Genomic DNA, 13,392 nt, shown 5'->3' with positions numbered 1-13,392 from the left:
TGAAATTCAATTTAGGGACTCCCGCCTGATCCACAGCGAGGTTGTTAGCCTGCTCTGTCATGTCAGCCTGAGAGTCAGAAAACAGGTCAATCTAATCAGTCAAAGACGATCAATGATCAATGAGAGTATGACCCATGTGAAGTGGATGCCCCTATTTTTAATTATGACAATTAAAAAGGAAGCAGATTTTCTTTAAATCCAAAAAAAACATTTGGTTGGGAGAAGTACAGTGTATCTGAAAAGAAGAAAAAGAGTTTTTTCATTCTAAACTTGGAGCTATCCTCTCTGTGTTTTAGCTGCACAGATCTAGCTTCGGTCACTTTCAGGCCTAATTTCTAAGCACAGCTTGCACATCTGTTTTCTGGATGACAGCTTTCACCGATCAGCTGGGGCTTCCACCGGACCAACGGCAGGAAAGGTGTGTATTTTCTCTCATTATTAGAGGAGGGCAGACATCTGGTTGTACTTAGGAGAGGGTACTTGGACCTGGCTTATTTGGTTTGGTTGCAGCACAGATTTGAACTCTGGAGGCCTGGCGAGGCGGCTCTCTGCTCAGGATCCTGGATGGAAAAACAAATCTTAATGAAGTCTGGCCTTCCCTTCTGCAGCTTGCATGTGTGTGTGTCTGTGCATGCGTGTGTGTGTGTGTTGCTTGTGGGCGCTGGCAGCAAGGAGAGCTGTGTTTTGAGGAAAGTTGAAGAAAAACCTACCAGAAATCAGATTGTGCATGGTTAAATGGAAAAGATACTTATAGCATGGATGTTGAGGCTTTTTTTGGGTGACTTAATGCTCAAATCATTTTGTCTCAAATGTGGATGGATCTTCCCAAATTTTAGCTGAATAAACGTTACATTCATCTATGACTTATTATAACATCTTCTGGAGAAAAAAGATGTCGGCCTAGTCCGTATTCTGGATTCTGACGTTTAAAGACTATAGGGTTCTAACATCTTTCAGTTTTAATGAACTAAAAAGAAATTGCCTACTATCTTTTCCCCTCTTTCCCCTCCTAATTACAACCTGGTTTCGATCCACCAGAGCAAAATTCAACTACTTTTTATTTTTACCCAATTTTTCCTCAGTTTCTAAGATTTTCATTAACAGTGTATTCATCTGTTATAGAGCCTGTAATTCAAAGAGACCAATGGTTTTTGGTCAGGGTTGTAACACACAGGGGAAACCAATGGACAAAGGACAGGAAGTAATGCAAAAAAAGGGTAGATAACTACCAAAATAAAACAGGAAGATAGCAGATAGCAGCTTTTACCTGATTAGCATGAAAACATCACAAACATGATTACACTGATGAGCATATAAAGACAACTGTATCTGCAGTGTGAACAGTTTTTAGAGTGTACTGCAAAAGCTCAGCATTAGTAGATAAGCCGCATTTTTATAGAGCTTTTCTACATCTTTAATTTGCATAAACAAGTACGCGCATGCATCAGCCTGAAGGCAGGGTTGGGAATCAAACCACAAACCTTACATCCCCTGGACAATATCATCCAAAGGGGATACAGACGGCATTCCTTTAATACTACAAATTATTATTATTTCTATTTTCTATCTTAATAAGATAATTCAACTACAAAAAGCTGGATGTTTTGTGAAATCATGTGGAAAACAAACATGTGCATATACCTGTATCAGCTGAACTATATTGGCTTATCAAATGAGAAATGAGCTATTTTAAAGACAGCAGGCACCACATACTGCAATAATGTCATCTGCAGCACAGATGATATGCTTGTGTTGGCATGAATCCAAATGAAGTTCCTTCGATTGAAAACAAACAGTGGGCGTTCTGCAACAGCAACAACAGTCGGTCAGAGAGGTTCGCTTTAAATTCGAAGCAACGGAGACATATTATATGGTTCTGATCTGTTTATGTGTTATATGTATTAAAAACCACCTCCCAGAGCGGTTACAGTCACTTTGGGGTTCAGGCCACAACCTGGTCAAGTGTAAATGAACGATGTGTCTGCACAAGCCACGTGCGCCGCAGAGCTCCTCCTAAAAAGTTATGACTTTGACCACAGCAGCGGAAACATAAACTCCCAACCACCTCACACACACACACACACACAAAGTTACTTCTGACAGGGAAGTGCTGGGTGTGTGTAATCAGAGGGAGTATGTAGCCAGGTGTAGATACAGGCTGCGTGTACATGCAGAAGATGTGTGAGGGATCAGCTTTCATTTTGGTTGAAAAGCAGTTCTCTCAGATAGGACAGCCTGTCCAAACAACACAGACGAATGAAGTGGAGGACTGAGCGCGCCGGCTCATTTTTTCCACTTTGTTTTTGTTTGGATTTTGTGGATCGGGCAGCAAATCAGTCAGTAAAAGGAAAAGCAAGGAGGAAGTTCCTCACATGTGCACTCAAAGGTCCAGAAGAAAGAACAAAAAAAAGAAGCTAACATTAATTGATTGGGAGATGTTTGTGGTATACAGCTAGTTATGATGGAGCTTTTTCATTATGAGGAGTGTAATTTTAGACTATAAAGCTTTCCCCCCCCCCTCATCCAACTGGAATCACTCTAGCGTTTTCCAGCAATAACTATAAGGGGCCTCAAATGTCTAAAAAAACACAGCACATGGAGCACCCATGTGCCACAATCAAAACAGAGTTTGCAATTCAGCAAAATGAGACATGTTTTATGGATTCTGGCAGCAATATGAAACGTAGCCCAGTCATATTTTTGTGCAACATATGAAGCAGCTGTGATGGGAGGCTAAAGTTAGCGCTCCTCAGTCAGGCACTTTCAGCTGAATTCCCCCAACACGAAAAGTACAGACTAGATAAGCACTTTTATTGCTCGATATGTTCAACTTGTTGAAACTTTGGTTTGAGAAATATCCCAGCAGAGACCAACCAGGGAGACGATGTGTGTCTGCACACATTTTGTATGCAGTGATAACACTGAATGTGACTCACGTGTGTGTGACTGGAGTCCTTTGGATGATTGTTGGTGAGTAATGTTCGCCTCATGGAAAGATGGTGAGAAGAAGGCCCCTCTGCACAGACGTGTCAAAGAGTGAGACCTGAAGGGGTGTTGTTTGTGGTTGTTTGGAGGTCCTTTGTTGCCATGTTGTGTGGCAGTCTGTGCTTTTCCTAGCCTTAAAGAAAGAAGCTTCAATAGTCATCATGGAGAGCTTATGACTCATGTGAAATGTGTCACTCATTGTGATACACACAAGTATGACATAGTGCTACAGCACATGATCCACACAGCCTTTAAGCCTTGTTTAGTTAGTTTTGGTTTTTCTAGCCCACAAAGGAAGATAGCCGGTCCTCACCAGGAGGACATAAAAGGGTCCATCTGGCACCTACCAGAGATTCTATATAAAAAGTCAATGTCAACTGTGTTGTTTGGGGCGGGACTTGTCAGCACAGCAGCTGAAAATGGCAATGAGAGTTGTGAAAGATTGGAAAACAAAAAGTCTAATCTCATCCTAATCCTGTATTTATTGCCTATAGCCTAGTTAAGGTTATTCAATAAAACTGCAACAGGTCATGACACACTCAAATAAAAGAAAGCCACAGGGGACACAGCCTCCTGCAGAACACATACAAATCACTTTCCTGGCCCTCCAGACCATCGCCGTAAACATCACTGTGTGTCGTTTCGTGGGTGTTTACTGACCAAATTTGCCATTCGTTGGTGAGGATGTGTTGAAAATATCCCCACTGTGCACACACTAGGAGCAAAAAAAGAAGTATAGGTATGGAAAGCCAAGAGTGGGAAGCTGATTGCAAAAGATGGTGTCAAACCATTGTTTTTATATCTGATAGGCTTCTTCGATTTACAGTATAAATGCTTAGGAAGATGCCCTAGATTCAGAGTTGCTGTTCTGAGACAGGAGGAGGTGCTGATACTGTTACACTGCTCTCATTCCCGATCTAATGTTCTACACTGGCCAAGAATTCCAAAACATCTCACCTGACTGAATCCAAGTAATCAAGTTTAAGAGCAAGGGCCTGCTCTAAATTAGTACCAAGCCTCCCCAGCATCAGTGTTTGGAGTCCTGTCAGCTAAAAAAACACAAACTTAATTTGATCCTGTATTTGTCATGCACTATTGTCTGGGGCAATCAGTGGCTAAATGGATTAGCTGCAGAACAACAAATTTGTGTTTCAGTTGCCCAGAGGGGAAAGCTGGAAATAAAAATAATTACATCACAACTGATGATGTGCATGAGAATTTGTTGAAAAAATTCAATAAATTAGTCATCAGTTGGACAGGAGCCTCATAGCCTCAGGATGCTTCAGCGAGGTCGGTCTGAGGGAAGATAATGTGACATCACAAAATGGGGGGGGGGGGGGGGGGGGTAGAGGGATGTGGGGTATGAGGACCTGTCAGCCTGGCACGAGAGGTTGAAAGGCTGCTTTAACATTCGCCCTTGGCCTCTTTCTCTTTCCAGTCTACTCCAAGGCACGCTGCTTACAGCCGTCTCCAAGGAGCTCTAATCAACAGCAAAGACGCTGTGGGGGGGGTGGGGGGGTCCAAAGGCTCATGCATCGCACTCATTTCAGTGGCCGCCCTCCCAGTTTTAAAAAAAAAAAAGCCAGGGTTCCACATGGTCTGTATCACGGCATGAGCTCACCAGAGACGAGTCATGACTTCACCGCCACAGAGCCAAGCCTAACACATCATTATTACAGCTCATTGTTCTAAAGTGGATCCATACAGGAGGAATCCACGCTCGTGTGCCTTCAGGCATTCCCCAGAACTCTCAAAACGACAGGAGGAATCTGTGAATTTTCATGGAAATTTATTGGTCATAATGGGTATACAAATGTCATGCATATTTACAGCATATAAAAAAGTTTCAGAAACAAAAGTTTGACACATTTACAAATGCCCAAAAAAGGCAAACTTGGCATCGAGGCGAAGCTTAAACTCTGTACTGACAACTGAAATATGAAACTGCAACAAAACCACGATGGGGGCCCAAAAATGATAAAACTGCAATATAATCTAAAGAGACAACAACACTCTCATACACAAATACACATTCATATAAAACATGAGGTAGTCAAATGGTTAAAAAATACAATCAATACCTACATATGTGGATGTGTGCTCTAATTACAGCTGTTCAGGTTGACTGAGTGGAACAGTACACCTCTCCTTTTGTGTGGTACAGCATCATTTCATATTGATAACACAGTGGAACATTATACCTGCGTGTGGTCATGAGCGGAAAAGGGAAAGTGGTGAAGATTTTCCCAGCATGCACTGGGCACATGTTAGAGTGAAAGGACACACCCACAGTATCTCTAATGAGAAGATTAGATAGAGAACTGAGGGTTCTTACATGACATGAGTGGGGTGGGGGTGTAATTACATGTGGGAGATGGATGCACTGAAGTCAAACCTCAAAACTACAGGAATGGCAGAAAGCCTTAATCCCACAATGACCTCCAATTCCAAAAAAACAGGCTGGGTTGCATTTTTTGACTCATGATATTCAATCTGATGCTAATACTTGTGTGCTGCATATCGCTGCTGCATAAAGCGAACAGCTGGGTTCTGGCGGCAGACTCAGCTGGAATAAGGCCTGAAAAAACAAACAAGTCTGAAATGTTTCAGCAAAAGCAAGTGGTTCAAATAAGAATCACTTCACAAGTCTAACAGAAAACACTATCCAAACATCAAAATAGACTCCATTCTCACATATATTCTTTTTTTTTCTATACTGTGGATGGGCTTTAACTGCTACCAGCTGAGGTTCAGGGTGGATTTTATGTTTGTCATTATTTTTATGTCATTGTTGTGACAACCACAGAACCAAAACAAGTCAGGAGTCTGGCCTCTATACTGTAAGTGACACTACAGTAACTCACTGTGTGTGTCTGCAACATGATCAATAACATCCATCCATCCATCTTCTGAACCCGCTTTCAGAAGGTGGTGGTGGTGGGGCAGTAAATCATTATATATTCAAAAATAAAACATGGTGTTATGATTATTCAATCCTCCCACAAACACACATTATGTACGAGCACATCCACATTTCACAGTACGTACACACATTAGACAATAAAATTCTCTTGGTATATATATTCCTCCTCATATTCCAAAATATAATTTTATACACAAATATATATATTTATACTCTCTTTTGAAAGCTTTATACATGTTTACATAGGGGGAAAAAAAGCTTTGAGATAATATACATTCTATTTTATCTGTCACTCCTAACCACAAACACATTTAAGTCTTTACAGGGAAACCTCCCTCCTCAGAGTTAGGCTCACACACTCACACACACACACAGCAAACATTCATATTCTTCTGAGACGGCGGGGTAGGCGCTGTGTTGCAGTTTGAGGAAAATATACGGCGATAACAATGAGCTTATTCAACACACTATCAGTGCCAAGATTTACACAAAAACAAAGGGGTCAGGAAAATCTAAACATTGTGTGTTTGGCTTTGTTAAAATGACAAAAGGTCTATTTCTAGGGCCGAACCATAAATCAATAGAAAGTTCATCAAGCCAATCCTATACAGCATGTTGTAGCTGCAGGAATTTGTTCTAAATCATATCTTTGGTTTTCAGGCTTCAGTTCTGAGGGACAGTTTTGACTAATTGTATAGCATAAATGATGACTTGATTAACAAATTGTTTTTCATAGTGAACAAAAATAGACTATTTCTGTCCTGAAATAAGCCTTGAGCTATATTTTAATATGAGAAATGGCCCTTATGGACCGTACACTGTTAATCCTGTCAAATCCAGAAGAAGCAAAAAGAGTTTACACACACGCAGCTGAGTATTTACAATATCGACAAAAATATACAAGTCTTAAATGACTAATTCAGCATTTTGAGAAGTACGCTTTCTTTTGAAGTTAGAGGAGAAGGTCGACACCACTTGTGTCTGAAGGTTAATTAAATATTATTAACTTAATTATTATTAGAAGCTGATTGAGCTTTGAACACAAACAGGTGGCAGTTGATAAGCGTATTTAGCCTTGCCTGGTCCAAAACTGGTGCACTTCTGATTTTCTGACAGTGGTTTTTATGCTAAGCTAGGCTAATCGCACTTACCTTCGTCCAACACTCAATAATACATCTGTAATATGTAATGCAGAATAACAGTCTATCTAATCTAAAGTGTAAAAATACTTTTAATTTCTCCGAACCTGCCCTTTTTTATGTTTCTGCTATTTATGCTAAGCTAGGCTAATCACTTGCTGCATGTTTTTGCCAAAGTCCAATAATACATAAAGAAGAATGTAGAATGGCAATTTGGTGGTTTGAGCCATCTTTGAGCTATCAGTTGTTTTGATGTTTTATGCTAAGCTATGCTTCATCCAGCTACAAACTTAACACAAAGACAGAGGTGTCCATCTTCTCATTTAACTTTGTTCATAGTAATCAAATTACATGCATAATGCTGAATTGTTCTTAATAAAAAGGGAGCATTATGTCCCTGTAAAGTTGCAAAACATGAATAAAAATTGAGACGTTAGCTTAGCCTACATAGATCTATTCAAACCTATTACTAAACCTATACACTTTAACAATCGGTCTATGAATCCATTATAAAGGACTGAATTGATTATAAAATGTGGACTTTTATCAGCTTTCACATTTTTCTTTCACATTTTTTGGCATTTAATCTTCTGCATACATTCAATACCTACACTGTGTGTAAAAGGCCATGATCTCCTCAGTGTGGGAGATGATGGCTTGCGTTCATACTGCACACTCGTTGGCATGCTAATAGTGGTTGTTTTGTAACGTGTTACGGTCCAGCCATCAATGTCTCACGCTGACATCACCGCAGCCTTGTTTCATTTGCTCAATCAGTACACCTGCTGGGTGAACCAAACCATTTAAGGTCAAAACAAAAGGCTGTGTTGTGGTCAGAAAAAGGCAGCATCTGGATTTGAAAGAAATGCCTGAAAATAAACTTTTTTTTTAGACATGAGGTGAGGCTGCCAAGCTGTGTCTCAGAACTGTTACACACACTAGGACAGTACATTTGCACACACGTGAAGTGGCAACAAAAAAAGGTTTTTGCTTTTTAAATTACACTTTTTTTCCTTCCTGTTGCATCCCAAGATCCTTTGGAGGAGGGAAATCAGCAAACCGGTCTCCGTGAACCCGCCGGGCCCATCCTGGGCTACGCTGTGCTGCTGCTGGAGCACGGTGTGCTTTGCGTGCTGCCGATGCTGTGGGCTGCACTGCTGTTCTCTGAGACAGGCTGGGACTTCTGGACCGGCTGTGTGCCAGCTGTCTCACCTAGACATAGAGCAGGAGTGGGAGTGGGAGCACAGGGAGGAGGGGATTGGACCGAAGGGACGCAGAGAATAAAATGGATGCAATTTAGTGAAAGTTATGCAGCGGCATGACAAAATGATTTGGTTAAAGCTACAAATTGAACTCCTTTAAGACTCTGGGCTCTGCATTGTTCATATATACTGAGAAAAATGAATCACGTGTTAATCTCCTACTGTTTACTATAACTGTCACTACTTGACAAAAACCTTACTCTGTAGCTGGAATAAAAGTGCACACTATGTAGATGAATGTGTTCGTATATTTCTCAACAGAAAGCCCTGTGAATGTGTAAAATACAAGGAGATTTCCAGACTTCATCTGCCATTACTTGAACCGCATTCAGTGTAAAATCTGACACGAGTCTTTTCAACTGCTCGACCCTAAAAGATGTCTCAGAAGCGACCCGTCACATCCTGTCTGACAGAAGAAAAGAAGACGTCTCCCTGTTCGCACACTTCTTTTGTTATCTGGAATCAATTAGCTTTGCCTTCGTAGCTAAAGTAGAACAAACACAACATGGGACCCTGTGACTGGAGCTCCAACCTCTTACTGGTTTATTGTTCTATGTCTAAATAAGCATTTCATTTTGTAGACTCTAGAGATCCAACATTCAAATGAAAGGCTTGTGTTTGTTTACAAAAAAGTGTCTCTGACAGACAATGAACGGCTTTTGAAATAAAGCCAGGTCTGTGTTTAATTTGGGTATCTGGCACAGTTATTATTGCTGCTGATTGTTTTTTACTCACAGAAAAGTGCAGATGTCTCTCCTAAGATTCTATCTACTACAGTGTATGCTGCACGATGCGTATAGCTAGCTGCATGCATATATGTATCCACAGGCGATGGTTGCATCCTGCTCCCTCTTCCAGGCCCCACAGTTCTGCTAATGTTTAGCAGAACAGGACTGATAGCAGTCTTTCCCTCACAGGACTCAGAGCTCTACAAAACAAAGGGACTTGGATTCACCTCATCCGTTTGAGGAAATTTCAAGTCCCAGTCCAATATTATCTTTCAAGACGGGGGAGATAAAGGCTGCTTTTATGTCACAGAATGTGCATGAGAAACATGTAACCAGATGTCCACTCAGGGATAAGAAATCACAAATGTACTGTCAACAATCTGAAGCTGCAAGTTTCTAAGGATGTATCTCTCACTGCTTTATGTAGACGTTAAATCAATGAGCAGGAACTGCTGATGCTTGCCCGCCTCTGTCCTCAAAGACTTATGAAAGACACTAGAAGAAATCTAGACTATAACAGTCACATTTTTATTCACGACTGTTAGATGTTTAGAGGCAGGCTTTGTGAGGAAGTATTTAAGGCTAATGTGACAAAGACAAAAGGACAGCTGAGGCATTAGTTTTGCAAGTATATGAGCATATAACAGAACTCTGCCACTTGATAATAACAGTGGCTCATTCAATTTTACTTTAATTAATTTTACTCAGAACTACAAGTCAACTTCAGGTGACAAAGTCGGGAGTTCACCAAGATCATTAGATCAGAATGACATCATCTGATGAAGTCATGTGATCAGTACACATTTTATGATTTCCACTTTGCCATACTCTTCTATGTTGAAGTCTCCTTACAATAACTTTACAGCCTGGTGACAGGCAGAGTCCCCCTATCCTTTGCCCTATCCATAACCTTCTTGCATGTCATTTAACACCCTAAAAAGACACATAAAATCTTGAAATCCTAAGGTTTATGTCATCCATCAGCCATGGACATATTTCAGTCCTAACTCAACAGAGTCCATAGAGCCGTGGCTCATAAAAGCTTTCTCCCCATGTGAGCCTGTTTATACAGTTAGTTTGGATTTTTCATTGGTGTATTATTTCACGGCTTGAGCACAAGTGTAGAGGTGCAGGTTTCTTGGCTGAGGTGAGTACAGCCCTGGCACACTACAGACTGTCTGTGCCAACACAATGAACAAAATGTCAAATAATACACCGTGGGGTGGATGTTTGTACTTCTAATTGCCTTGTAGGGAATTTAAGATTAAGATAAAAAAAGGAAAAGCTGTTTACGAGGTTCTCAACCCCCTCCCAGGGGATGGACACAAATTTGTTTTTGTGTTTCATCAACTACTTTAAATACACTGAAGTGATATTTTTGGTGGTTGTTTTGGGGATCTACATTCTGGGGTTTACATAGAACTGCAAATGTTGCCTTATAAGGTCTTTTTATCCAGTGCAGCTTAACACATCCCGTCCAAAGAGGCCTATTATGATAAGAAGAACATGTGTTTTTGTTCCATGTCTAGTACAGTATACACCTGTTCACATGTTTTAGAAAAGCAGCCAGTTACAAGTGCTGTGTGTCTTTGTTGGTCGCTCACTAAAAAATCCATAAAGCAGAAATGAAGTGACTTTCAATAGAGAGGCCAATAGCAATATTATGATACAGATAACGGCCCTGAAATCGGACAGCTAATCTTTAGTACTTACAGAAAGCATGTTGATTCTGACAGAGCGTGGCTGAAACACTTTCTAATACAGCAACCACTCTGACAAGTGTCTGTAACTAACAGGGAGGATGATGTACTGACACAACAATTGTTGTATTTTCTAAAAAAACCCTGAATCCTAAAGAAAGCCGTCCATGGAGAGGACATCAGATATGAGGCTGCAGGTCAATGGGGTTGCGGATCATCAGTTAAACACGGAGGCCAACGAGAACAGGGCAGCTCTATGTAATGGTGAACTCAGAGGGCTGCTGGGAGCACGCTTCCTTTCAGGGGTTGGCTAGGGTCAGCAGGCTGGGGACGGTGGGGAAGGTCTTGGCATCTAATGGACAGATTGTGTGTCTTTTCCTGTGAGCGCCCACTAAACCCAACAAGGGGAATTTCCAACTCGTCTCCAGCCATTGTGCTGAGCATATTTTGCTGACCACTGAGCAGTCCCTAAAACATTCAAAGGCAGGAAAGAGAAGAGCTCTTGCTGCTGACCAACAGGATATATTTACAGTAGAGGAGTCAATATGTTATTGTGAACCGGCCCCTGTCAGCAGCAGGATGTTTGGCAATCACAGCGGCACATTTCTGGCACCGAGACGCTCGGACATTCCTTTGCGTCTTATCTTTTCATTAATGTAGAGACCCGAGTCGGGGGGCTGTGGAGCAGCAGGTAAAGGACCTACCTGTGTGTGAGTAGATAAACCACAGGGCCCCGGTCAACAGAGCACCGATCACAAAGGCAGCAAAGGCAATCCCCACCACTGTCGGCGTGTCCAGCACATACACAGCGTCTGTGAAACAAAGCAGCACACTGTTCACACATGTCCACATGACAGCTTGGAAAAATACTTTTTAAACAGACAATTTACACAACATTAAGTAAATATGACTTGAATATATGAAATAAATAAACGCGAACAATTAAAAAGTGATTTTCTCAATTATTTTTTATAATAGTAGTGAAGGCTTCTGTTAGCTGGAGCAGCATGGAAAAAGCCAATTGCTGCTGCTGTTGATAATCGCTGCTTATTTAACACATGCACAGGGTGAGCAGCATTAGCAACAGCCTAATGTTCTGAGTTTGAGACATCGGATTTGGACATTGGTTGGTGGTCTCTCCCGTTATGCTACACAGCCAAGGAGGTGAGCATTGATGGTGACCGTATGGACACACTTATGCTTTCAAAATAGCAAGTGTAGGTACACAAGTAGACAATTTGAGACGGCATTTTAAATTGTAGTTGATCGGACCACAGTTCTGTGCTAGAAATACGAATTTCTCGGGATTCTCTGAATCATATAATGTTTTTATATGTCCATGCATTTGATTTGAACTGTGTTTAAATCCATCTCCATGATGCTCTTCTTATAGCCAATGATGTTAACTTAGCATTACTCAGTGACATCACATTCAAAATAAGAAAAAAAAAGAAAAAAAAAAGTTTTTATTGACATTTTCGGAAGAATTGTAGGTAGATATGTGATGTAAAAAGAAATCAAAAGTATATTCTTACTGTCATTAGGAGGTTTCTCTGGTCCTGTGGGTGGTTTGGGTGGATAAACTGCAAAATGACAGAACACATTTTTAATGTGTTGCAGGCTATATATGCAGTGAATTATGATACATTTAAAATAACACAATACATGTCCTGAGTCAGCCTGTCCAGCCAGAGGCCAGAGGAGAAGCAGATTGCTGATATGGCACTGTGTTGATAAGCAACTCTCTGTGGAATGTGATACAGAAACCTGAACCAGGAAAACGCTGAAAGAGCAGCACACTGACAGTGTCCTAGCAGATGAACCTTCTGACTCCGACCAGCTCTGCTCGCCTGTTTATTTCAAGCCATCTGGAAGCCTTTCAAAAGTGAAATTAGCTGTAATGATGTCTTAACAAACAACACAAAGGCGCTTGTGTACAGGCGAACTCAAGAGGCAAATCTGGTAGGCGTCCAAGACTCCGGCACAATGGGTGCTATTCTTGGAAAGAACACCTTTAAGTTTTCATCTCGCGTAATGGATGATGACAGGTCATCAGAGAAGACTTTAATTTCAGAGGGGACGACGGCCAGAGGACGCCCTCTCTGCCACCCTGCTCCTCATCCCACCGCGCTGCTGTTATCTGTCCCGGGTGACTTGTTATGTTAAAAATATAGAGAGGGGCCATTAGCACTTAAGACCTTCACAAACAGAAAAACAGATGAGACAAAGTGAAGCCACTATCTTCTCTAGTCTTCTTACTTGATTATGTTACGTGTCACGCTGAAAACTTAATGCACCTTGGGGATATCCGTGGGGAAGCATATTCTGCTAGCCTACTTTAACAGCATTAGACAGCCGCCAAAGTTAAACTCATGACTTGTGTTTGCAGCTTTAAGCTGTTGCCAAAGTTGGAAAAACACTGATATCACTACACACGTCATTTGTTTATGTAAGTTAGCTCGCAGTGGAATGGGAGAGCACTCCTGCGTAATGACTTGTTTTTGTTCAACTTTGACCTTTTCCACATGGAGAGCAGAAAGCACTGATGTCGTCCCTGTGCAACTCTTGAAACACAGGGATCACAATATATGAAGCCAACAACAGCTGAACTGTAACCATCAAAAAGGAATATTGTGCTAGATTTATACTTTCCTA

At 41.2% G+C, this 13,392-nt stretch overlaps 1 protein-coding gene across 1 annotated transcript in view; it reads right to left on the bottom strand.

The window, feature by feature from the left end:
• Window positions 1-4,757: 4,757 nt before the first annotated feature.
• Window positions 4,758-13,392, bottom strand: part of tgfbr3 (transforming growth factor, beta receptor III) — a 53,334-nt gene continuing 44,699 nt past the window's right edge. Inside the window, exons 15-17 of the mRNA XM_028403251.1 lie at window positions 12,273-12,320; window positions 11,442-11,549; window positions 4,758-8,259 (exon numbers count right to left, since the gene is read on the bottom strand). Of these exons, the coding sequence (XP_028259052.1) occupies window positions 8,141-8,259; window positions 11,442-11,549; window positions 12,273-12,320 (275 nt within the window). The 3' untranslated portion in view covers window positions 4,758-8,140. The remainder of the gene's footprint in view (window positions 8,260-11,441; window positions 11,550-12,272; window positions 12,321-13,392) is intronic.

Source organism: Parambassis ranga, chromosome 4, assembly GCF_900634625.1.
Source record: "Parambassis ranga chromosome 4, fParRan2.1, whole genome shotgun sequence".
Lineage (NCBI taxonomy): Eukaryota > Metazoa > Chordata > Actinopteri > Ambassidae > Parambassis > Parambassis ranga.
This window is presented reverse-complemented; position numbering and strand designations above follow the sequence as displayed.